A 24,498-nucleotide genomic window follows, 5' to 3' on the forward strand; every position below is an offset into this window, starting at 1 on the left:
AAGAAATTCTTTAAAATTCAGGAGCCTCCATGGCCCCCAAATATGCTTAGCACAAATTGCTTATTACACAGACAGGGACAGTCAAGATTCAAAAGGCCAGCGTTTTCAAAAGGACTTTACCAAGGCTGTAATTAGTTGTTCAGGCAAAAACTGCATACACGTCTAATTGCACACACAATTGGCTAATTGTATCTTCAAAATGAGGGGTAAAGGGTTAATTGTATCCACATCTGGCCATAAAGAGGCTGTCCTTTGAAAATATGACACTACACTTAGAAGAAAATTTGCATTAAACAACCAGCCCTATTACTACTAATAATTATAATAATACCACATTCTTACAAATTAATACCTTTCATTGTGATCCTGAAAATACTTTACAAACATTAATTAATTTCACAATACTCCTATGAGGTATGAAAGGTGATTATCCCAATAGTGTCAATGAGGAAACACAGCAAAGTTAGGTAATTGTCAAAAAGTCACAAAGAGAATCAGAGCTCTGAGGCTCAGGTCACCAGGGAGGCTCAGTGGGGAGCTTGGTTCACATAATCAGCAGGAATGAGCCTAAAATCAACACAAAACTAAGTAATCCAATTTCAGAATGGTGAAAACTAGCTTGTGATTTAGAGACTACTTTGGTTTCTTTTATTCAAAGGTACAAACACAGACACACACACATACACTAGGGTGGGAGGTGATTCTCAAGAACAGAGCTGACAAGGAAAACTTCGTTCCTTAGTTTGATTTTATGATCAAATATTTCAGAAAATTTTTAAAAAATTATCTGATACATCAATGAATGTATCAGATTATATGATATGTCAATGAAGGTTACTTTCAAAAATATTTAAGGAAATAAGATTCTGTAAGAGATGGATACTTAGAATGCTTTGGCTATAGTAGCTATGGGGTAAGGACATGCTGGACATAAACATGAGTTTAGGGACTAAAACAGAGAAAAATTAATGTTATCTCAATTTTAACTGTTATGAATTTACACTGAATTATAGTCAGGAGCATCCACTCTTGACTTATACTTCCCAACATATCAAACTTAACAGAAGTAATTTTCATTATAAATGCACAAGTATATCATTAGTATTTGGTTTATTTATTTATTTATTTATTTTTGGTACTGTGGAGTGAACGAAGGGGCACTCTACCATTGAGCCACATCCCCAGCCCTATTTTTTGTATTCTAGAAACTGAATCTCACTGAGTTGCTTAGTGCCTCGCGTTTGCTGATACTGACTTTGAACTCATGATCCTCCTATCTTAGCCTCTGGAAACACTGGGATTACAGGAGTGTGCCACCACATGGTATTTGGAGTAATATTAATATCTTCTTTAAGAATCAGAGACATATGATCTATTTAACAATAAAACACACAGTTTAAAGACTGATTTTTTTCTAAGATTTTTTTTTAAGATGGACACAATATCTTTATTTTTTTAAATTATTTTTATGTGGTGCCGAGAATCCAACCCAGTGCCTCACATGTGCGAGGCAAGCACTCTACCACTGAGCTATAACCCCAGCCCCTGATTTATTTTTTATAATTAAAAAACATTGAGCTAGGTGCAGTGGTGCATGCCTGTAATCCCAGCAACTTGGAATCTAAGGCAAAAGGACTAATAGTTCAAAGCCTGCCTCAGCAACCTACAAGACAGTGTCTCAAAATACAAAAAAAAATAATAAGGGGATGTGATTCAGTGGTTAAGGGCCCCTGGGTTCAATCCCTGGTAGAAAAAAATATTTTTCATGTATCCTATCAGGAAATGGGTAATTTGCTTATTCATCACAAGAAATGATAAATTCTCTATGTAGATACTTAAAAACATGCTTCAATTCAATTGAATTCAATTCAATTCATTTAACCAGTGAAGACACATTACTGGAAGATTTTCATGGAACTTATGGACTATATATATATTTATATTTATTCTAGTCCTATGCTCTCTCTTCCTATACCAGCTTTGAGACACTGTAAATTTGATGAATGTAAATGTGTTGAAGACAAGACTATGGTTCCTATGCTTCACAGCTGACTCAAAGTTATCGAGCACCTCAAAGAAGGAAAAAATAAGAGAAGAAAAGCAGTAAAAAAGAGACACTAGAACATGTAATAGAATTTTTTTTAATGTCTAAGAGAGATAAAAATCAACATAATATAGAGTTCTTAAAACAGAGAGATGACTTAACATGGAAGAACCTGGGAAGGCTCCAGGGAAAACAGGCACATTCTGGGCTGAGTTGAAGGGCAAGACTGATCTCCAAAGACACAGTTACAGAAAGGGTATACCATACTCAGCATACAGCAGGCAAAGGCAGGGTATGCAAGTATAAGCCATGTTAAGGAGGTAGGAGTAGATTCTAGCACAGAGTAGGAAACAGTTGCAGACCTAGAAGGGCCTGGTGTGAGCTATAGGACTATTTGTAAATATCTGTTAATATTAGATAACACTAGATTTCTGAGGGGGAGGGACTAAAACAGAGAAGGTAGTAAAATTTTTCTTTGTGTTTTATTTTTAAGTTAAAAAAAAAAAAACCTCAAGCACGGTGCAAAGAATAGATTGGAAATGCAAAAGTCAGGAGGAAGAAAGATCAGTTAGGAAGCTCTGTAATCAACTGGATGAGAGATAAGGGCCTGATCTCTGGTCCTGGCACAGAAGGTGTAAAGGAGAGGGCAAATAAGAGACTCTGACAGGGCATAGTGAATAATTAAATGTGAGGAAAAGAATGAATCACTCAATGACTGGAAGGTACTTTGCCTCTAAATACTACACGGCCAAGGAGGTGCAAAAAGCTTATATAGCATGTGTTTTAATGCTTTATTAGGCCTATTGTCAATGAAATCAACTAGATATTATATCTTTGTATCATAAATATTTTCCATGAATGAAAAGGCTAAAAAAATTGTTTAAATGCTCTTGCCTTTTATCCACAATTATATCAGAATATGAAATGTAATTTCTTTTTTTTATTGTTGGTCGTTCAAAACATTACATAGTTCTTAATATATCATATTTCACAGTTTGATTCAAGTGGGTTATGAACTCCCATTTTTACCCCGTATACAGATTGCTGTATAAAAATAAAATGTGCATTTCAATCAGATCCATGATCTGAAATACTATGGTTATATTCTAATTTAGGTTTTAGCACTTCTTTTTCTATTCATTTACATTTACAAAAGGAATATGAATTTCAGGATATTTTCCTCAGAGATTCAAATGATTTTTACTCACTAGATATCTACATCTTTCCCTCCCACATTGCCAGGGACAACACAAAACTATGATCAAGGTAGATGCTTAAAAATTACTTGCTGAATGAATAAATTAAAGTAAAATCAAACAGAAATCAGCTATTCCCTAAGACTATCAGCAGTTAGTTATTGCTATGAACTGGACTATATGAATTGCAAGTAATTGCTGTTCTTTATTCAGCAACAATTATTTAAAATTTTCTAAATAATTTTCCCTTATCACCAAATTTATTTTTATGAAAAACTGCTAGGTGCCTTATCCAAGGCCCTGTCCATCAGTGCTGAGAACTGCTAGAGGAAGAATATAAAAAAATTCTTAGGAGATATTGTAACACATTTCCTTAGAAAGTGACATAATTATACAGTGAATATTATATAATTAAAAAATTTATCCCTTATAACAGTGTTCAACTTTTTGTGGAACCACTGATTATTTATTTATTTATTTTATTGATTGTTCAAAACATTACAGAGCTCATGATATATCATCTTTCATACATTTGACTCAATTGGGTTTTGAACACCCATTTTTACCCCAAATACAGATTGCAGAATCACATCTGTTACATACTCACATTTTTTACATAGTGGCATATTAGTGACTGTTGTATTCTGCTACCTTTCCTATCCCCTACTATCCCCCCTCCCCTCCCCTCCCCTCCCATCTTCCCTCTCTACCTCCTCTGCTGTTGTTCAATTCTCTCCCCTTTTTTTCTTCCCTCCACCTTGCCCCTCATAACCTCTTATAATTTTGTGTATCATTGAAGGTCTCCTACAATTTCCATATGCTTTCCCTTCTCTCTCCCTCCTTTCGTCTTTGTTTACTGTTAGTCTTTTCCTCATGCTCTTCCTTCCTGTTCTGTTCTTAGTTGCTCTCTTTATATCAAGGAAGACATTTGGCATTTGTTTTTTAGGGCTTGGCTAGCTTCACTTAGCATAATCTGCTCTAATGCCATCCATTTCCCTGCAAATTCTATGATTTTGTCATTTCTTAGTGCTGCATAATACTCCATTGTGTATAGATGCCACATTTTTTTTATCCATTCATCTATTGAAGGGTATCTAGGTTGGTTTCACAGTCTAGCTATTGTGAATTGTGCCGCTATAATCACTGATGTGGTTGTATCCCTATAGTGCGCTCTTTTAAGGTCCTCAGGGAATAGCCCGAGAAGGGCGATAGCTGGGTCAAATGGTGGATCCATTCCCAGCTTTCCCAGGAATCTCCATACTGCTTTCCAAATTGGCCTCACCATTTTGCAGTCCCACCAGCAGTGTACAAGTGTACCCTTTTCCCCACATCCCCGCCAACACTTATTGTTGTTTGACTTCATAATGGCTGCCAATCTTACTGGAGTGAGATGGTATCTTAGGGTGGTTTTGATTTGCATTTCTCTGATTGCTAGAGATGGTGAGCATTTTTTCATGTACTTGTTGATTGATTGTATGTCCTCCTCTGAGAAGTGTCTGTTCAGGTCCTTGGCCAATTTGTTGATTGGGTTATTTGTTATCTTATTGTTTAATTTTTTGAGTTCTTTGTACATTCTGGATATTAGGGCTCTATCTGAGGTGTGAGGGGTAAAGATTTGTTCCCAGGATGTAGGCTCCCTGTTTACCTCTCTTATTGTTTCTCTTGCTGAGAAAAAACTTTTTAGTTTAAGTAAGTCCCATTTGTTTATTCTTGTTATTAACTCTTGGGCTATGGGCGTCCTATTAAGGAATTTGGAGCCCGACCCCACTATATGTAGATCGGAGCCAACTTTTTCTTCTATCAGACGCAGTGTCTCTGATTTGATATCTAGCTCCTTGATCCATTTTGAGTTAACTTTTGTGGATGGCGAGAGAAAGGGATTCAATTTCATTTTGTTGCATATGGATTTCCAATTTTCCCAGCACCATTTGTTGAAGATGCTATCCTTCCTCCATTGCATGTTTTTAGCCCCTTTATCAAATATAAGATAGAAGACACAGAGACTAATCCACAAAGGAACCACTGATTTTTATCTACCTTAATTGAAAGATAACATTATTGTCAATCACCTCATCACAGACAAATGGAGCTCAAAGTTAAATTTAACAAACTCCTAGATAATGTGGGCCAATCACTTTTTCAGTCATAATTTCTTCTAATTTCCTGATCAGTGATTTCCAGGAAGTATGGTTTTGAAAGCACTGAGGAGCAGGAGGAGCACTGAGAAGCTGGATTCACTGGCAAAAATAAGGGGAAGGGGAAAAGGCAGGAAGGCAAGGTGGCAGGCAAAACAGGACCGGGGCTTTCTGTCTACTTTTTCTGGATCAAAACCTCTAGTGGCAGCCCCTTTGCTTGTGTCCATGTGAGCACATGTATATATGCACAGAGATCAGCATGGATAGGGTTCCTAATGACTGGCCTAGCTGCAGGAAGCCCAGGCCCAGGATTCAGAGGAGCCTGAGGCAGAGTTGAATCCCCAGTTCTGAATCAATGATTTGGTAGTTAAGTGTTTGGATTGAGTGGAAATGCTCTGAATTTGAGTTGGAACCACTAATCAGGCATGTGACTACATAAGTCATTTTGCTTTTCTGAGCATCAGCTTTCTCAACTGTAAGATGGGGAGAACTAAATATTTGTGCATGAACTGCACTAAGCAGAATACCTAACCACATAAAATCAATAAAACAATTCATGTAAATGCAAATGAACTGAGAAAATATTTTAAACTTGATGAAAGGTTTTCATAATTATTTTTGCAAAGATGGTGGTGCTGAATTGTAAAGAATCTCTTTTATTCCAAAACTTTTTGAACATTTTCCAATAACCTGATACATTTAAAAGAAGAAAGACTTTGAAAATGGCCTTAAAATGGCTTCCTGAATAACAGTTTACCAAAAAGTCATCTGTACCATTTTGATTAAAAATTAATCAAAATTCTACAAAGAATCTGCAAGAGAAGCTTATAAATATACTCATGTATTTCCAACTTCATATACATATATATATTGACGTTTTCACTGTTAGTTAACATTAACACTAAAAGTTGAAATTGTTTTACTAGATGTAGAACCTCATGTCATTGAGCCACCTATCCCTTTACAATGAATGACTGTAAAATGTTCCATTCTCTCCATTAGAGAACTGAAATTGACTATTCTAGTTCATGCACAAATTTTAAAATTTCAATATTACTGCATTTTATTGTTACCCTTTAGTAGCCAAGTAAAACTGTTTTACATATATGAATAATGGCATAAGATTTTATCTTAAAATATATGTATTAAGTTAAAACTGATATCAATTTTTAAAATGTAAGTAAATAATATTTTAAAAACTAAAAATTTAAATAATATATTATAAAGATAATTATCCTAAAATAACAGGTGACAGAAGTTGAATGGCATTTGTTATATAATCTATTAATCTCATGCCTTTTGCAGATGATCTTTCTTAGCCATTGCAGCTACAGGGATCATTCTCTGTATTATGAAATTCTCCTACAGAATTTAATCTATACTAATAGTGTTAAGTTTTAACTATATGATTAACTCATAATCACATTCTATGATATTATGTTGTTCAAGTGTTTACCTGCATGTATCCTAGACAAACTTGAGGGCAAAAAGAATTTATCCATCTCTTTTGACACTGATCACAGCATTATGCAAACAGCGGGTAAGCTATAAACACTTTTTGAATAGTGTTAAAATTTCTTAAAATATTTGTATCTTCAGGAACATTCTATTAGAATACTAATTTAATCACTATTTTATTTAGTTCTAATACTAATTTATTTAGTTCTAAATATTTTAATCCCATAAAAACAAAAGATAAATTATTTGCCTTACTTTGAATTGCTCTTAGATTGCTATTTGCTTATTACCAGACTTTTCCCCTTTCCTTAATGATAGATTAATTATTATGGAGGTAACAGCTTGCCTAGCTAACATTTCTCAGACTTTCTTGCTGATAGTGGTAGCTAATGACATGTAAATGAAAGCTACTGGATAGGGCTTTTGGAATATTACTTAAAGGGAGGTGGCCTTTGCCCCAATGTCCTCCTGCTCTGGTAGGAAATGCAGTGGTCATAATATAAACAAGAGGCAGCCAGGTGTAAATAGAAGCCACACACTAAAGGTGGTAAAGCAGGAAGACAGAAAAAGCTAGGACACTGATGGTATCATGGAGCCATTATAACAGCCCTCAACTGATTAACTGGGGACTATAAGTGAAGGAAAATAAACACAAGGTTTAAGTCACCAGTTCAGGATTGTCAGTTATATGCAGTCAAATACAATCCCTGATTCACCCATGCACATGCATATCAGAGGCAGCATGTTAAAAAAAGTTCTCTAGCTTTTTCAAAACTACCTTTTCCTTGGTAGTGTAAAGTATACACTTGCTATAAAGTAGTATCATGCCAACATTATTCATTCTTTGGAGACAAGGATTTAAAGCCTCTGTAAAAATGCAAATATTGTCTGAGAAGAGTTATACTTCAAACTATCAATCTATAACGGAATGTCTCATTGTGAATTAACTTGTTAATTACCTTAGTGATCAGGTAGGCTCTGCAGGGATGGAAAACAAGACAGATATGTTTTTCTGTAGGAAGATTATACTCCCTCCACAGTCCTCCACTTGTTTCCAGCCAGAAGAGATTTATGGGTACAGGGAACCAAAACAAACAACCAACAGCAAAACAAAACAAAAAACAAGAGGAGAGATACAGGCTTTGAAGAGAAAGGGTATCAAAAGACAAATCTACCTTATTTTATTAAATAATACTAGTGATGACCATCCCTCTATAATGCGTGTGCTTTATTCTATGTAATAATTCCAGTTTATTAAGAAACAGTGTGAGTGGATAAGCTATTCAGTGGAAAATTAAAAGTCATTTTTTCTATTCTTCAATTGATAAGAAAGAAATGACAAACCATGGAATCAAGCAGCTAAGGCACAGGGGAACTTCCCAGGACTGGATTTACGTAAGTTTTACCAAGTAGACAGCTGAGTCATGGAGGTATTAGAACATTTCCCAAATGCTTATTACTTGTGAGGTTCTATGCTAGTTATCAGAAATTTGAAATGATGATTGCAATAATGTCCTATCTTCAAAAATCGCCAAAACTTCTACAGAGAAAGAAATGTAAACAAACCCTATCAACACAGAAGTGTATACAAAAGCTGAAGCAAGACAGCAGGATTAAGCCTAAAGATGATAAAGGTGACCAGGGAAGCCTCACAGAGGAAATGATACCTAAAGAGGATTTTAAAGGATGAACAGGATTCTGCTAAGAAGATAGGAGGGGATATATACTCCAGTTACAGGGAACAATGCATAAAAAGCCAAAGGTAGGAATGTTTGAGACTATTTGTATTTGTTATTGCTGCAACAGTTTGAGCACTGAGGAAGAAGAAAAAGAAGGGGAATTGGGTAAAACCCAGACCAAGAAGATCATGGAATGCCATGCTAATCAGTTTGGAATTCAGTCTGATACACAGTTACTGAAGGAAAGCCAGTGATATGGTAAGATTTACACTCTTGAAAAATCACTATTCACTGTAGATTTGGAAGGCAGTAAGGCTGGAAAGAAGAAATATCACCTGGGAAGCCTTAGTAATAATTCTTATGGTAAGGGATGAGGACATGCAAGTTCCAAATGGTACTTTTCTGGTTCTGTGGAGCGGAGGGGAAGGTGGAAGAGAAGGGGGAGTGAGAAGAAGAAAAACAAAGGGAAGTTAAAATCTTTCATCTGGATGGCAATGTTTGTTTTTTGGATGAGTCTCTCAAGATTACTTATTAATCACTTAGAAAATGCATATTCTATAGAACTCACTCTTACAAAGTTTTAATCTGTGATTAGACTATTAGGAATGTCAGACTAAATGAATCCAAAATAAGAGCAGGTGAAAAGGAGAAACAAGCTTTTTGCTGTAGTATCTTCTGAGTATTATTTCTTTATAAGGAAGCATTTTGTCTCATTTAAAAATGAAAAGAAAAAATGAGAATAAAGTCAGACCCTTCCTACCTCCCCACAAGTATGCATGCAAATGAAAAAGATACTTTGAAGCACTTTGGGCCTCAAAGAATTGTACCTATATTATGATATTATCTCTAAATGGTAGGTAGGATGAACAAACAGAAGATTGCAGGAGCGCAAAGCAGAACATCTGCCAGACTCTGGAGTTGAGTTAAGAGGGCTGAGTTATGCTTAGGATCCCCAAATCAAACATAAGACTAAATATGACCTAAATATTTCTTGGGACAAACTATACTAAAAATTAATCTGTTCACTGAAATTCAAAGTTAACTGGGCATCAAGGATTTTCATTTGCTATATCTGGCAATCCTAATTATGGTAGCATCTTAGGGTGAAAAAGTTAGCTGAATTAAAGATCTATTTATCTTTTTGAGTGGCACTTTGGCTTCCTCTATGCAATAGGGAATGCTATTATCTACACATGAGGGAATTTTAAAGCATAACAATATAAAAATGAGAACTTAAATGATTAGTAAGTTATAAAAACCTTTCCAACAATATTGAGACCTCATCTTTAAATACCTTGTTTAAGACATCAAGGAGAAAGGGATGCTCATAATTAATAAAACAGAATGTTAACACTTTAAAGAAATCATAAATAAAGTTCATTGACATGTCATAAGTACGCCAACCTCAAAGATAAGTGTTTCTGAAAAGCAAGCAGCCCATAAGAATGTAAACGCAAAAGAACTTTTATAAAGACATGCCACTTAAAAATGTTTTTAACAAAGCATAGTTTCATGATAAATGAAAGAAAAGACAACCCCAAAAATGTTTTCATGTTTTCACAGGGGTCTTCCTAATATGTCCTCAATTGACTGCCAGAAATAGAGGGTAACAGGGGCATCTCTGGAATCCAGGGCAAGGTAGAAAGCCTAACTTCAAATCTGGAAATTTTGTTGCATTTATGCTAAATCATTGTGGCTATTTTTAAAAATGTATTTTAAGGTTGCTTTTATTTCTTACAGAACCCTTTTCTCATTAAGAGAAAGGGTTATAAACTGGAGCTACTTACAGAGTATATACCAAATATTCTGTCTGCTAGTGGGATACAAATGTCCACCCTGCATGCATATCACTCAAAGAAAAAAGAGCCCTTATATAAAATTTAAAAATCACTCTCTTACTTCATGCTAATTGTATAATCCTTTGCATGATATACAAAAGATTGCCAAAGATGAAAGGCATTAAAAAGAAAACTACCAGTCTTGAGGTTCTTTTTTTTTTTTTTGAACAGATGAACTTATTACATTTTTAGAAAAGCAGATGACTAATTCAAGTATTCCATTTATCTTCATAGAATGACTTTACAGATTTCATTATTATCAATATTTACCCAACTGCTTCTATTTGCCCTAATATGATTTCATTCCACTTATAGTAGTGCTCTAAAACCTTTAAATTGCTGTCAAAATTGATTCATAAGTTAAAGGTTTTAAAATAAAAGACACACAAATTTTAACTTTTTTGATTTCCACAGAGGAAATGGTTAAACCCCATTGAAAAAGAGAGGCTGATTACTAATAAATGCTTGCCTCCTAGTCTCTATAACATGAAAGTTCTCCTTTGGCTGAGATCTTTAAAAACTCGATTTTGGTTATTGATATTATTATCAGTAGTAACATGTAATAACATAATAAGTGACAATAATATTCAAGAATCTTAAGTAGACTCCAAACCTGGTAATTTATGACATATAATAATTTAAGGCATATGGTGACATATGAATTGAATAGTTCCTGGAAACACAAATCTAAATGAATACAAGTTATCATAAACATCAACTAAATATTTAAAACTGCATAACAGCCATCAGGGAGAAGGTTAAAAAGTAGGGAAATAGAAGGCATAGCTCACTAATTTGGTTGTTTAACAATAAAATGTCATGTTTGCAATCCATAGAAAGTTATGGAAGGCAATCAGTCAATTGAGTTGGGGCTGGTGATTCCTAAAAACAACTGCTTCAACTTGGAGTCCTGGAAAAGAGTAAAACAATAATTGCAAAATAACTGACTATTCAAGAGATTAAAAACGGAATCAAATATGCTGTTGATATCTAATATTTACTGAATATATTAAGAATTTTAAAATCTGTTAGCCTGGCATTGTTCAATACATCTTTATGGTAAGACATGTGTAATTTAAAATTTTCTGGTAGGCACATTAAGTTAAAAGAAATGAGTGAAATTAATTTTAATGTTCTATTTTTAACACAATATATCAAAAATATTATCTTGGCAATATCTTTTTTCATATCATGCTTTGAAACCCAGTATGTATTTTACCTCTGAATTCAGACCAAACACATTTCAAGTGGAGACTACGTTAGGCAATGTAGTTAAAATTTCTCACACACACACACACACACACACACACACACACAGAAAAAAAAAAAGTCTTGTTTTAATTATTAATGTTTTCCTGTGAGTCAGTACCAAACCAGTAGCGGGGTTAGTTATTATTTTGTTTTAATGAACACAGGAGACTTCAAAGTACAAAAAAGCTATACTACTGAAAACAGGGATTGAATCTGGAAAAAAAAAAAACACACTTAATTTTCTTTATAACAAGTATTTCTATACTAAAGAACTTGTTTTTCCTCGTTACTTGCCAAAGGAATTTTAATTTTTCTTTGAGCATCCAATTATCAGTCACATTAGCCAACATACACTAAAATATATCATTACCATTTGCTAACTTTTTGAATAAAACAATGTTTCAAGGTAGTGATTTACATAATTCCTAAATCCAAACTGGATTATGATAATTTGTTAGAACTGTAGATTCTCATGAAAACGGTTTAAAAAAAATTAGAAAAAAAGAATAAGTAAAAACAGATAAGTACCAAAATACTTTAAATTCTAAGCTAATAAGCTCTTTGGGCCTTATGAAACTAAAAAGACAGCCCAAGGGCTTGTGACTTAAAGGAGACCCTACATGTCATCTAAAGCAAAGATGAACATTACTATAAGTGAGAGCAGTTATCAGTATTTAATCCTCAAATCTGAATATTCAAAATTTCAAAGCTGCAATATTTTAAAAATGAAATACAGTTCACTTTTCTCTTTTCATATATTGTTAGAAAATTTTAATTTCAAGTTTCAGCTTTCAATTAACTTATATCTCAGGCAATATACTAGAAATTAGGAGTGTTACAGATTTTACAGTAAACACCTAAAAAGAACTTGAAATACAAATGGAATATTCATCTAAATCACTTATAGTGAGATTAGTAGTAAGTTAAATGTATCAGAAAAAAAAAATATCTCCATAGTATGCTTTAGATGTGCAACTTTTCTGTAATTTTATCTAAATGTTCAGATCTCATACCCTCTCTTACCACAACTTTTCTGCATTAAAAACTTCTTACCACTTAATTCTATTGAGAAAAGCAGTGGTATGGTTAACTGATTAATTTGGTTAATTAATAGTTAGCCTACCTGAGTGACAATTATCTCTAAAAGACATAGATTTCAATCCTGGAGATCAATTATGGTCAAATGTCTTGCTTGATCTTGATATGATGAGTTTTGAAAAAGTATAATGCATTGTTTTAACCACAATCTTTGGCACAGTAATGATCCAGAAATTTTTAGACAAAGAGGACAATGTTTAACAGAGCCTTGTCCAAAACAGGTGCTTGAGAAATATTTGCTGAAATAAATGGAACAATTTGATATTTCAAAAATGTACTTGGATGAGAAGCTTGAAAATTATAATTTATTAACCAAGCTAAACAGGTTTTAGTTAGGCAATGATAAAATGCAAATCTTTTTGTGACAAAGTAACTTTATATTCTGTGACCCTTCAGTTTAAGTGTAGGTCCTACTACCACCATACTTATAAAGCCCCTTCAGAAATCACAATTATGCAGCATTCAAGAATCTTAAATTTGGCATACACCTATAATTCCTATGGCTCAGGAGGCTGAGGCAGGGGGATTGTGAGTTCAAAGCCACCTCAGCAAATTAGTGAGGCCCTACACAACTCAGTAAAACCTGTCTCTAAATAAAATATTAAAAGAAAAAACAGCTAGGGATGTGATTCATTGGTTAAGTGCCCTGGGTTCAATCCTCGGTACCAAAGAACCAAAAAATCTTACATTCCTCCAGTAAGTTACCTGTGACTTGTCAAATAGAGGACAATACAATATAAGTAACTACTGAATGTAAACATTATTTGATGTATTAAAAACTTAAGATTAAACAGTTAAGAAGCAGCAATATTCATGTTTTGAAGAAAATATTCAGATGCTTATTACTTTATTTTGCAAACTTCTTGATTTTTGTGCTGCAAAGTCCTGTGTTATGGAGGCAAAACACATACAGAAAGATATTTAGGAATTGTGACTGAAAAAAAAAAAAGAAATAACAATTTTAATCATTTAAAAAATACCATTTAAAATGTGTCTTCAGTTAGGAAGCAATGCCAAAACAATAGAGATAAATGGAAAAAAATTCCAAACACTACTGAGTTTTGAGGAAAGGATTAATATATAATCAATATAAAATAATTGTGGCAGGCTAAATTTTGGACAAGAGAGGCAGAACTCACTTAAGGATTTGGAAATTAGAATTATCATTCAGCTAGCATAAGAGGAATGATTAAAGATAATCTGAAAAACAGGAACTCTAAAGAAATTGATGAGAATAATTCAATTCAGAGAGATGAAGTAATTTACAAATATACTCCTACTATTCTAGTATTGAAAAGTAAGGAACTTATCCAAAATTACAGCTATTGGGGCTAGCAGCAATTATTCCATCTTTGGTCTAATCTAAGTGTCCCTGCACAGATCAAATGTTCAACATTTATTACATGACTGCTACATATCATGCACAGTGCTAGGCACAAGGGAACAAAATGATGAATCAAACTGGATCTCCACTTCATGACACTCCTGGTCATGGCACAAAGACATATACAAATTGCTAAGGGAGAAAGAGAGGACTTTACACTGCCTAGGGGAGACAAAGATGGAGTCAAGAAGGAATATTTGAGCAGAGGTTTGAAGGATGAATAAGAATTTGCCAAGTGAATATGAGGGGTATGGGATAAAAAAGCTTTCCAGGAAAGGGATAAAAATTACACATACATAAAAACTCCAGAAGACAGGAATATGTTCAAGATATGTTAGAAATTCTGCATGGTGACACAGAACTGACTTGGATGTTAATACTGAGGGCCAGGACCAGATCATGAAGGGGCATGCATGTCAGACAAAAAGAGCCTCTGATACCATCAATTAAGATAGCCAAAATGAGGGCAAATGGAGTGACTAAAGTAAAAACGGGGATCAGGGGTAATTACACAAACTCTTTGCAATCAATAGTTCATGTCAAAGACAGCAAGTCCATGTCAAAAACAGCTGAAGTACTACAGCTGCATCGGGGAGAGAGGAAAGGACAGCTAAGTGAGGTAGGCAGAAGAGGTATAATGAAGTGAGTTGTTGATCAACTGGGTTGAGAGCAGAGGAAGAAGAAGTCAAGGATAATTCCCTGCCTTCTGATTTGAGAAGGTATTTGTCTCCATGCTGTCATTCTGTATGCTTTCAACGTTGGATTTATGATCTCTGAGACTGGTCACTGCGGCTTTGCCACCTTCCCTTTGTCCCAAGGAATGGTCCAGGTGCTATTGATTCTGAAGGTAAAAATCCAAGGCTCTGAAAGGTGGTGATGAGATGGAAATAGCCTTCAGCGACCACCAGCAGCAATCCTTTACATAATGCTCAGTTTAATTCTACACACAATTCAGTTAAGCTAACATACAGTGATTGTGGACCTCAGTTGTAGAAGGCACTATGGAAAACAAAAGTAAAGTGCAACAGAAGGTTTCTTCAGGGTTATTTAGATAATGGAGGCAGGAAAGCCCTATGGTATAAAACAAAGGTTTTTAGGTGAGTTAGAGATGCAAATCTGATTTCTGTGTACTTTTGTGACCTTGGGGAATTGATATCATTGAGCCTTACCCCAATAAAATTCATAGATAATATTGTCTATCTCACCTGTGAATATTAATGAGATAATGTATGTAAAATACCTACCAGTACCATGCTTAACTTTTTATATCCCCACCCTTGTTGAATACTCAAAGACTTCCTGCCTACAAATAGAATCCTTAACACCAATGGCTATTTGTCTCTATTTGTATCCCTGCCCCCATGCTGTCTACCATTGGAAAAATGAAGCTTCTAAAAACAAAAAAGGTGATATTATATCAGAGATTGCTTACAACCTAATATTCACCTTTCCTTTTGTCCTCATTACTAGGTCTCTAATATTGCTGGTGGTAGCAAACTATCAGTCTAGAAAACATTTTCCCAGTGTCCTTTGTCACCAGGGGGCTCATGTGACACAATTTGTCTATGTCTAATAAAAACACTGTTAGAGATTTCTGGGAATTTTCTAGACACAGGTACTTTTATTCTCTTTTTGCTGTCTTCTACCTTTTAATTTCCTGGAATGTGGATGTAATAGCTGAAGCTGCAATAGCTATCTTGCAAGGATGAGAAAAGAGAGTCATAGAACTTGATCTTAGCACCCCTGAGCTCCTGAACCAATTCTTCAGCCACCTTCTGCCAGACTTCTCACCATATGGAAAAAATAAGTCCTGAAATTAAAGCACTGCCTTTCAAATCTCTGTAACTCTCAGCTGAGTAGAATTCCTAACTGATTTAAAATCTTTCACCCTACTTTGACATGATTTGCAAGGCATCAACCATAATTTTCTTCAAATTTAAAACGACACACTTATTGTCTAGTACATATCAGACACTATGTACATAAGCATAAATAAATTTTATATATTAGCTCATTTAATACAATAGCCTGTAAGATAAATAGCATCATTTCCCATTTTACAGCAAATGGATAAAGATCTGAGAGGCTAAGTGCTTTGTCAAAAGCACCATATAAGGTGAGGTCAAGCTCCAAGTGTATCTGATGATAAAGTTTGTATTTTTGAGCTATCTATAGTATGGTATTGCAAGGGTTCTATGAGTTTGCTACTGTGAAGAACTATTAATACTAAAATAATATCTACCTTTAATTTAATTAGTTACTTTTCCTCCATCCTCTATACTGAAGCCTAAAATCCAAGTGGTACACTGTCTAGAAAGTATAGCTATATCATTAGAAGAAAAAGTGTATGTAGAAGGAGACCCTGAAGTAATTGATATGGCAAACAGCGAGAGTTGCAATTACTTGGCATACTTCCCACACGAAAACAGCTGGATCAGGTTGATGACCTGGAAAGTAAACTGCTTTCACCTGCAAACAGTCAACAAATACTCTGAAGAAAACACATTAAACTGGAGATCAGTGTGTGAGCCAATTGGTAGACTTCACTCAGGCATGGGAGGTTAAGGTGTGTCACACATAGTCTCAAAGTAAAAACTTATACACATGTTTTTCTCTCATATGATTTTTTTAAAAGAGCTGAGCAAAAGAAAATTATAATTGCGGGGTATGTATATATTACTTATAAGCTATTAAAATAAAAAGAGTTCAAATACAAATTTATTTTACATAATTATTTCAAAAAATTCATATGTGTATGTTTTAACCCTTTCCTCTACAAAATGAATCTCGAGCAGCTAGCAAGATTCACAGTAAATTTAAAAATTATGTCCAGGAAAAATAAAGAACAAGACCACCAGGTAAAAGGAAAATAAAGTATGCAAATACATATTCCATCAGGTCCTACATGATTAACTGTAAATTGAGGTCTGAGTTTCCTCCTAGCCAAAGGAAAATAGAAAAAAATGCTAAGATACAAAATTCACTATGACTGTGAAGAAAAGAGACTATTACTACTTCAGGAAAAATTAAACATTTTCAGTTAGTACAAAAGCAATAAGAAAGCAGAAGACCTGAGTGGGACCTCGCAAAGGGGAAATTATGGAATGTGGGAGACTATGTCTTTGTAAGACTTCCACGATAAATGTCAGAGAGTATTCCACACAACAGTTTCTCACAGTTACTCAAACTGAAAAACACTTTGGGGAGCGCAATCTGTGAAGGACCAAGGCAATGTGGTATACATATACAGCTATCTGATGGGCTAGCTCGAGCTTGTAATAAATCCCAGAATATCTTGAAGGACCAATAAACTGGCTGCTCCTCCAACTATTCTCTGACAGTCACCAACATAAGTAATTAGGTTATACAACCCCTTTGCTGACTCTTGTCAGATAAGAAGTTCTGAGAAAGTTTTCCTGGGCTTGTCTTATTATGTAAATAGTACTTCAGTCCACTGTCACTGTACTCATGTGTAGATTATGTGCCAGCCTTTTTCTCTCTCTTCAAGTGGCACAACAAGGTAAAGAAAATGCAGGTTGCTATTACTTAAAAAAATATGACTTTTAGCTTTTACATTAGGAGGTTCTAGTACATGTATATGTCTATTATATAACTGCTTTTAGAGAAAACTTATGAGTTCACACTCATAATGATTTTGTAACTAATTTAAAAGATGATGTGTGAAAGACATGTTCCTGAGAATATGAAAGCCCCAAAGCAGACATTAAATAGTCCTTATATGGGTAAAAATTCACCTCAATTATTGAACAGGTAGGAAGAACACAGAAAACCTGCCACACAGTAAGGAATGGGGCCTGCTAGGTCTGGAAAGAAATGTAAAACCTAAGTAAATATAGCAGAGATTAATTTAAGTATATTTTGTTCTGTGTATTCATTCAGTTCTATGAATCTTCAGTAAGGTTCAAAATGGAACATCCAGATAATGTCAACTAGATCAAGTACATACATGCATGCTACTTCTGCATTACCTGAAGATTCAGATGGAATTTATCCTTCAAGAAGAAATCTCTAGTTGTGTGAAGCCATCACAAACATGGTTGTACTTTAAACTCTCTATACAGTCTCTAGAAGTTACAACTGTAATATGAACCAAAGCAGGACAAAATAAGGACCATTTGCTACTAATTAAATGACGGAGGATTAGAAAAAGGATGGCTGTGGGAAATAGGGAACAGTTGTTCTCCCAACATGGACCTCTCACCCTGCTGATTTTGTGGCTTTTAAACCTACAAAAGTGAAAACTAGCAATAATAACAGTAAGGCAACTACCAAAATACAAACAGAATATTGAATAAGTTTTTCAAAATAATAACTTCTAAATTGGAGACAGAAAACTATATTCAGCAAGAAAAAAAAGTATTTTCACATTTTGGTTCCTTCTTTTAAACACATATTTAACACATATATTGGATCTACTGCAGCTCCATGCAATGCAGTAACAAGGGTTCAGTTCTTTGATTCTAATGGCAATCAATACAATCAATCAACAGATAAAGTAGGTTAAATTATATAACTAACAAACAAAGATTGCTAAAGATAAATAAATAACCACTGTGGTCATTTGAAGCTACATAGCTTCATCAAGCAGAGCTACAAAAGCAGCAGGTTAGCAGGTTTCTGGCAGGGAATAATTGGTGCTGAGCAACAGACTGTGTACATGAGCAGAAACATTGCGTAAAACTCATATTAATGCCTTACCCACACCATATGTGCATTTTGGATGGAAACAGGGGCAGCTCTCATACACCTCACATGGTCTGGTCTACTGGCTACGATGAATGAACATTATGTTTTAGTGTGCTAGTTAAACTCAATGGAAGCCAGAAGAATCAGAATTATGACCTTTTGATTATAATTTTTTTCTCTGGCAAAACTGAAATTAGGATACAGATGCACTGGTAACAAAAATGTATAAATTTGAAATTATGGAAAAGACTTTTACAAACTTGATAAGCAGACCTTATTTTAATTAATCCTGGCAGTGTTTTAGGCAAAATAATCTATGCTAATCTGATGTTCAAATGTAAAAGTCAAGAGTTGGTAGACATAAACAAATAATAATGAGTGACTGTTTTAATTGTTCTTTATCAGCAGCTGAATGTATCATTCCCCCAATACGGACTTTGTTAGTGAAAGCAAGGATCAATCATCGAAGTGATTTTTGCAGTCTGACAATTTACCTACAAGAATTGTTGGGACTGTTCCTTTGTAACAAGCATAAAGCATGATTAATCAATGCCTAAAACCTCCTTATTATACAGCAACTCCCTGTTTCTCCAGCTCCCCACCCAACTGAAGTGGTAGTGTAAAAAGAGGGGTTTGGAGGCTCAGTGGTATAGCACTTGCCTAGTATGTATGAGGTCCTAGGTTCAGATCCCCAGAACCACCCCCAAAAGATCACTATTTGGCAAAACTTCAGTTCCCTTTCCAAGAGGTAAACAGCTATGACTTCTGGAGAGAAAAAAAAAATCTCAGACATGGCATCTAACCCACTTACTTCACAGACTAAGAACTGAATTTGAAGAGAAATTTAGGACTGCTCCTAAATGATACATTTAATCAGCAAAGGAGTCCAGCAAAAGTATACTTTTAATCTATTATATGACCCAGCAATTTAGATGAAAATAAAGGATGGAGAAATGTATTCTACAAAATCATCTTCCCAAAAGATATCTTGATCTTGCATAAGAGAATAAACACATCACAGAATAAAACTTCTGTTTAAATGACAATGCAATAATCTAACTGTGGTCCAACGGGTAAAGAAATCAGAAATGTGAATGGGTTTTGTATTAGAAGAAAAAAAGATCCTGGCATTTCTCTGATAAAGTTATATTCTGAAATGTAATTATTATAAAGGTAAATTCTTCAAAGTAAGATTCTCAGAATCATATATGTATAAAGAAAAGAGTGAGATTTTTAGACAAATATATTTTCAAATCAGTAGTCTACAAATTTGGGATGAGAAAAATTGCCTTTAAAAAAAAGTTGCAATGACAATAACATTGGAGTTGATTAATGAGAAAAGTTTCGATCAGGCTATTTTCCAATGAGACATGAAGAATAACCTCCAAGTCACCTCACTCTTCTCTCTGCTGGGAAGTCCCTGGGTGACAGGGGACAGATGTTTTGACAAAATGTGATCAGATGTGATGCTCTGTGATCAACTAATTAAGAGATCTTAACCCTAAATGAGCCAGGCCAGAAAAGTGCCAAAATTATGCCCTTAAAGATCATCTCAATCCACTGTTTGATTATCACACAAATAGTTCTTCTATGAAGCAAAAACTGTATTTGAGTGAACAGATTGTTTTCTCATAATCAACATCATTATTTAAAGGCCAAGATACAGGGCTGGGGTTGTAGCTCAGTGGCAGAGTGTGTGCCTGGCATGTGTGAGGCACTGGGTTTGATCCTCAGTACCACATAAAATAAATAAATATTAAAAGGTATTGTGTCTATCTATAACTAAAAAAAATAAAAATAAAAATTTGAAAAAGCCAAGATACATTCATTACACTGGAAAGAATGATTTAACCTATATACCTATTCTCTCAATTATACCTACTCTTAATATTTTTAGGTATTATATCATCATTTTTCTTCACAGTTTTTTTTACAAAGTAGCAGTCATAATGCATATAATTTTGTATATCATATTGTTAACTGAAATTATGAAACCAAATATCTGTTGTTGAAAGTTCATCATCAGTGTCATTTGTGAAAACTGAAAAACATTCCACTGAGTGAATATGCCATCTTTTTTGTATGCCATCTTTTTTGTACATAAAACTTGTGGATTTAAAAAATTATTTTCTTAGAATAGAATACTATAAGTAGAATTACTGTCAAATCATATTAATATCTTCTTAGCTCTTAATACTTATTGCCAAAATGCTTTCCAAATACGGCTGTACCAATTTACACTGCCTTCAATTTCCATATCAGTATATCTGTATTCAGACTATGAACAGTCTTGTGAGAATATACAACTTTCAAATAATCTTTGTACCCTCCAACACTTTGAATTTATATGCTTATATACATATAATACTAAAAAATTCTTAAAATAAAACTCCTGGCACCCAGCAGCTGAACATTTACTACATGTGAAATTATTCTTGAGACCTGCCCCCTTCATTTTACCTTTCAGGGCCTCTAATACACATTTTTCCTGTACACCCAGTCCCAATTCTTTCCCATACAACAGAACCCAGTATTTAATGGGCTAATTTTATTCCCTCTTTAAGAAGTGGTAACCAAAGTCTACATCATATGGAATTCACAAAGCTCAAGGATATTTTCTTTATTTTAGTAACAATCTGAAATAAAAACAACAAGGAAATTAGTCTCTACAGTCTGAAGGCTCCCACAGCTCTGTGAAAAGACATAAGGGACATATGAAAACATGCCAGAAGTAAAACCAACAGGTTTCATTATTATGTGTACCCATATCTTTTCAAAAAAGTCAACTTTTAGGCTGGGGAAGGGGGATAGTAGAATAAGAGAAGCTATTGACAAAGGGGTACAAAGTTTCAGTTACACAGGACAAGGCTTTAGTGGCTGAATTATGACTATGATGAATAATAATGCATTGTACACTTCAGAATTGCTAAAATAATGTTTTTTAAGGTTTTCAAACAAAAAATGATAAGCATGTGAGTTGAGATTTGCAATTAGCCTAATTTAATTATTCCAAATTATAGACATATATCAAAACATCACTTTATACTACATAGATATATACCATTAGTAAAAGTTTTTAAATAATCAAAATAACAACACAACTTCTGTTCCCTAAATTACTGAACTATAAAGTCTACATGTAACTTAACTTTTAATAAATAAGCTTCCATACCTACCTAGTTAAAAAGAACTCAATTTTTTTGTTTACAATTAAATTAGAGAGTGGCCATTGTGGGCTAGACTTAGTAGTGTACTTGAAATAACCTGGACAAATAGGAAAGTCCCCCAAGGACTCTAATATCATGCACTTACTGATTTTAGCAAAGTGATTTTTGTTACTGCTATGTCCTTAATTATGAGTTTTGCAACTATCATCTATTAAATTTTCTGTACAAACTGGCCATTGGGTTGTGTTGGGTCTTCATTAAAAAGTTAGGCATATTTTATATTAAATATGCAATAAACTACTTTGGTTAACAGAAGTTGGAGGGATATTAGGGCCAACGTTTATAGCTATAAATAATTTTGTGTCTTCTGTCAGTATAACCACAGGAGTATCTCAATACCACCAGCTGATAATAATCTTTATAAATCCTACTTTGCAGCTATGCCATCTGTTAGTTATTATTTTATATGTGTCTCCATATGCATATGTGAATTAGTTATCACTCAAGATAAATACACAAATGGAATTATGATTTCGTGGGGAGTTTTTATTGGCTTGTTTTTATATTTGATTATCTTTAGACCCATAAGTAAATAAAAATATTCCTCAGTCTTGGAGAGTAAAAATAACTGCAAATTTTAGAAATAGTTTTTGTGATTACAAATCTAAGAAGTTTAAGTTCAATTAATATATAATATAAAATATTTGCTAAAACTAGGTTAAAATACATAGTCACCCAAACTGGATACAGTTATATTAAAAGTTGAAACTTACATATTCACAACTTCCTAAATATACCTACAAAGCCAAAAAGAACAAGTTTCCCAGTTAATTGGTAGCTAATATGTCTCCAGTTTTCACAAAATAAAATACTTTCCAGGACTGAAAAATAGAATAGTGTGACTATTTGCTTGCTTGTAACGTTTATTCTCTTAAGAAATGAGTCATAACGTCAAAAAATCAAAACCAGTTCCCTTCTGAGTCTGTGAGTTTATCCCCTTGAGCTGTAAGTAACAGGCTCCTAAAAACTACAGAAGGCAGTAAGTAGTAACAAGGTCATTACAACTCACTATCAAAATTTACCCAGAAGGCCAACAAGAAACAAAGAAGGAACATAAGGATGTGGATAATCCTCTAATTGGATAATTAATTCCAATTATAACTCTTCCCCCAAGTACTAGAGTCTAATGACTTTAATTTTAATAAAGCCCAAACATGGGTTTGTTGGAGTTCATCCTGTACATATCAGAAGTATGGTGAACTCTGTTAAACGTTGCTTCTAAAACACAGATTAACACATAACTTGAGAAAAATTATGTTTTGATGACTATATAGTTCAACGATGTTTTAAGTTACCATATTTTAGATGACAATATCTTAGGATCATACATAGAGAACTATAAGGTAGAAACAGTATTAATTAATCTAAGTCATCATTAAGCAAAATCCTAAACTACTTTAGAAAGTGAAATGAAAAAAGAGACAAATCTTTTAAGAAGTTTGGGGAATTGCAATTTTCTGGAATGAATGCTATATTAATTTCACAAAGGACAAAATCCTATTAATTACTTAAAACAAACATAAATGCTTTTTTTCATAGATGGTCTTTGTATACATTTATTAAAATATCGAATAATCCAACTCTGTAAAAATTAACATGATGCCCAAACCAGATCTCTCTTTCCAAATTTTATTCTGCCTAGATTTTAGATTTTCCATCATTTTGAGAGATGTACTTGGATTGGGAACACAATTTTTAGATACTTGGGCTATAAAGTATCAGAAAAAATATCACAGACTACTAAAAAAATATTTTAACTGCTATTAAAACTACATTGTAAAATAGTCCAAGTTACTTTCATTTTACTTTTAACCCTTTATGAACTGTCATTGAAATTTATGTAAAGCAGTTTCATAGTATGATTTGCCTTTATTTCCAAAATGTTCTTAATAAAGGACTCCATTTCCCAGGAACTTATTTTAATCATATAAAAATTAATCACATAAGTAATTAGAAAAAATATTCATGACTCAAAGCTCATTGAAGGCCTTTCTTGACTCCCTCTAATGGTATTTCTTCCTTTATTGAAAGCTCATAGCTATCTTTGTAGTTATGGAATTCAAAGAATTTATTTTATTCTACTTTACATTCTAGTGACATTGAACTTTCTACTTTTCCACTAATAGAACAAGAACTCTTGCATCTCTTATTAGAGTCCTTGAGTCTTACACATGTCCATATCCTCCCCACCTCCATATCTAATTTGAATCCTGGAAAATGGTAGGCAATGTATGTGTTCAACAACAACAACAACAACAAAATTTTGGTATACCAAAAGCCAATTTCTCCAAAGGGCCCTAAGAAAAATGAGTTATATTTTGGCAACCACAAACTTTCATTTTTAAGCTTTATGTAACCCCTACCAATTTATCTATATTCTCATTATAAATGATATTTCTACATTTTTTGTATATTCCTTAAAAATTAAAATATTGAGAACCATTCTGCTAGTACAGTAATTGTAGTTATGAATCACAATGT

General features: G+C 33.8%; 1 protein-coding gene across 5 annotated transcripts in view; it reads right to left on the reverse strand.

Moving 5' to 3' along the window:
- UMAD1 (UBAP1-MVB12-associated (UMA) domain containing 1) overlaps nt 1-24,498 on the reverse strand; it is a 279,169-nt gene that overhangs the window by 74,330 nt on the left and 180,341 nt on the right. For 2 of the 5 annotated variants that reach the window (XM_081286563.1, XM_081286562.1), the window contains one exon: nt 7,793-7,880. The exons of the other annotated variants lie outside the window; for them this stretch is intronic. In XM_081286563.1, coding sequence (XP_081142689.1) covers nt 7,793-7,880 — 88 coding nt within the window. The remainder of the gene's footprint in view (nt 1-7,792; nt 7,881-24,498) is intronic. 5 annotated transcript variants of the gene reach the window in all.

This window comes from Spermophilus citellus (assembly GCF_964194105.1).
Source record: "Spermophilus citellus genome assembly, chromosome: 3".
Lineage (NCBI taxonomy): Eukaryota > Metazoa > Chordata > Mammalia > Rodentia > Sciuridae > Spermophilus > Spermophilus citellus.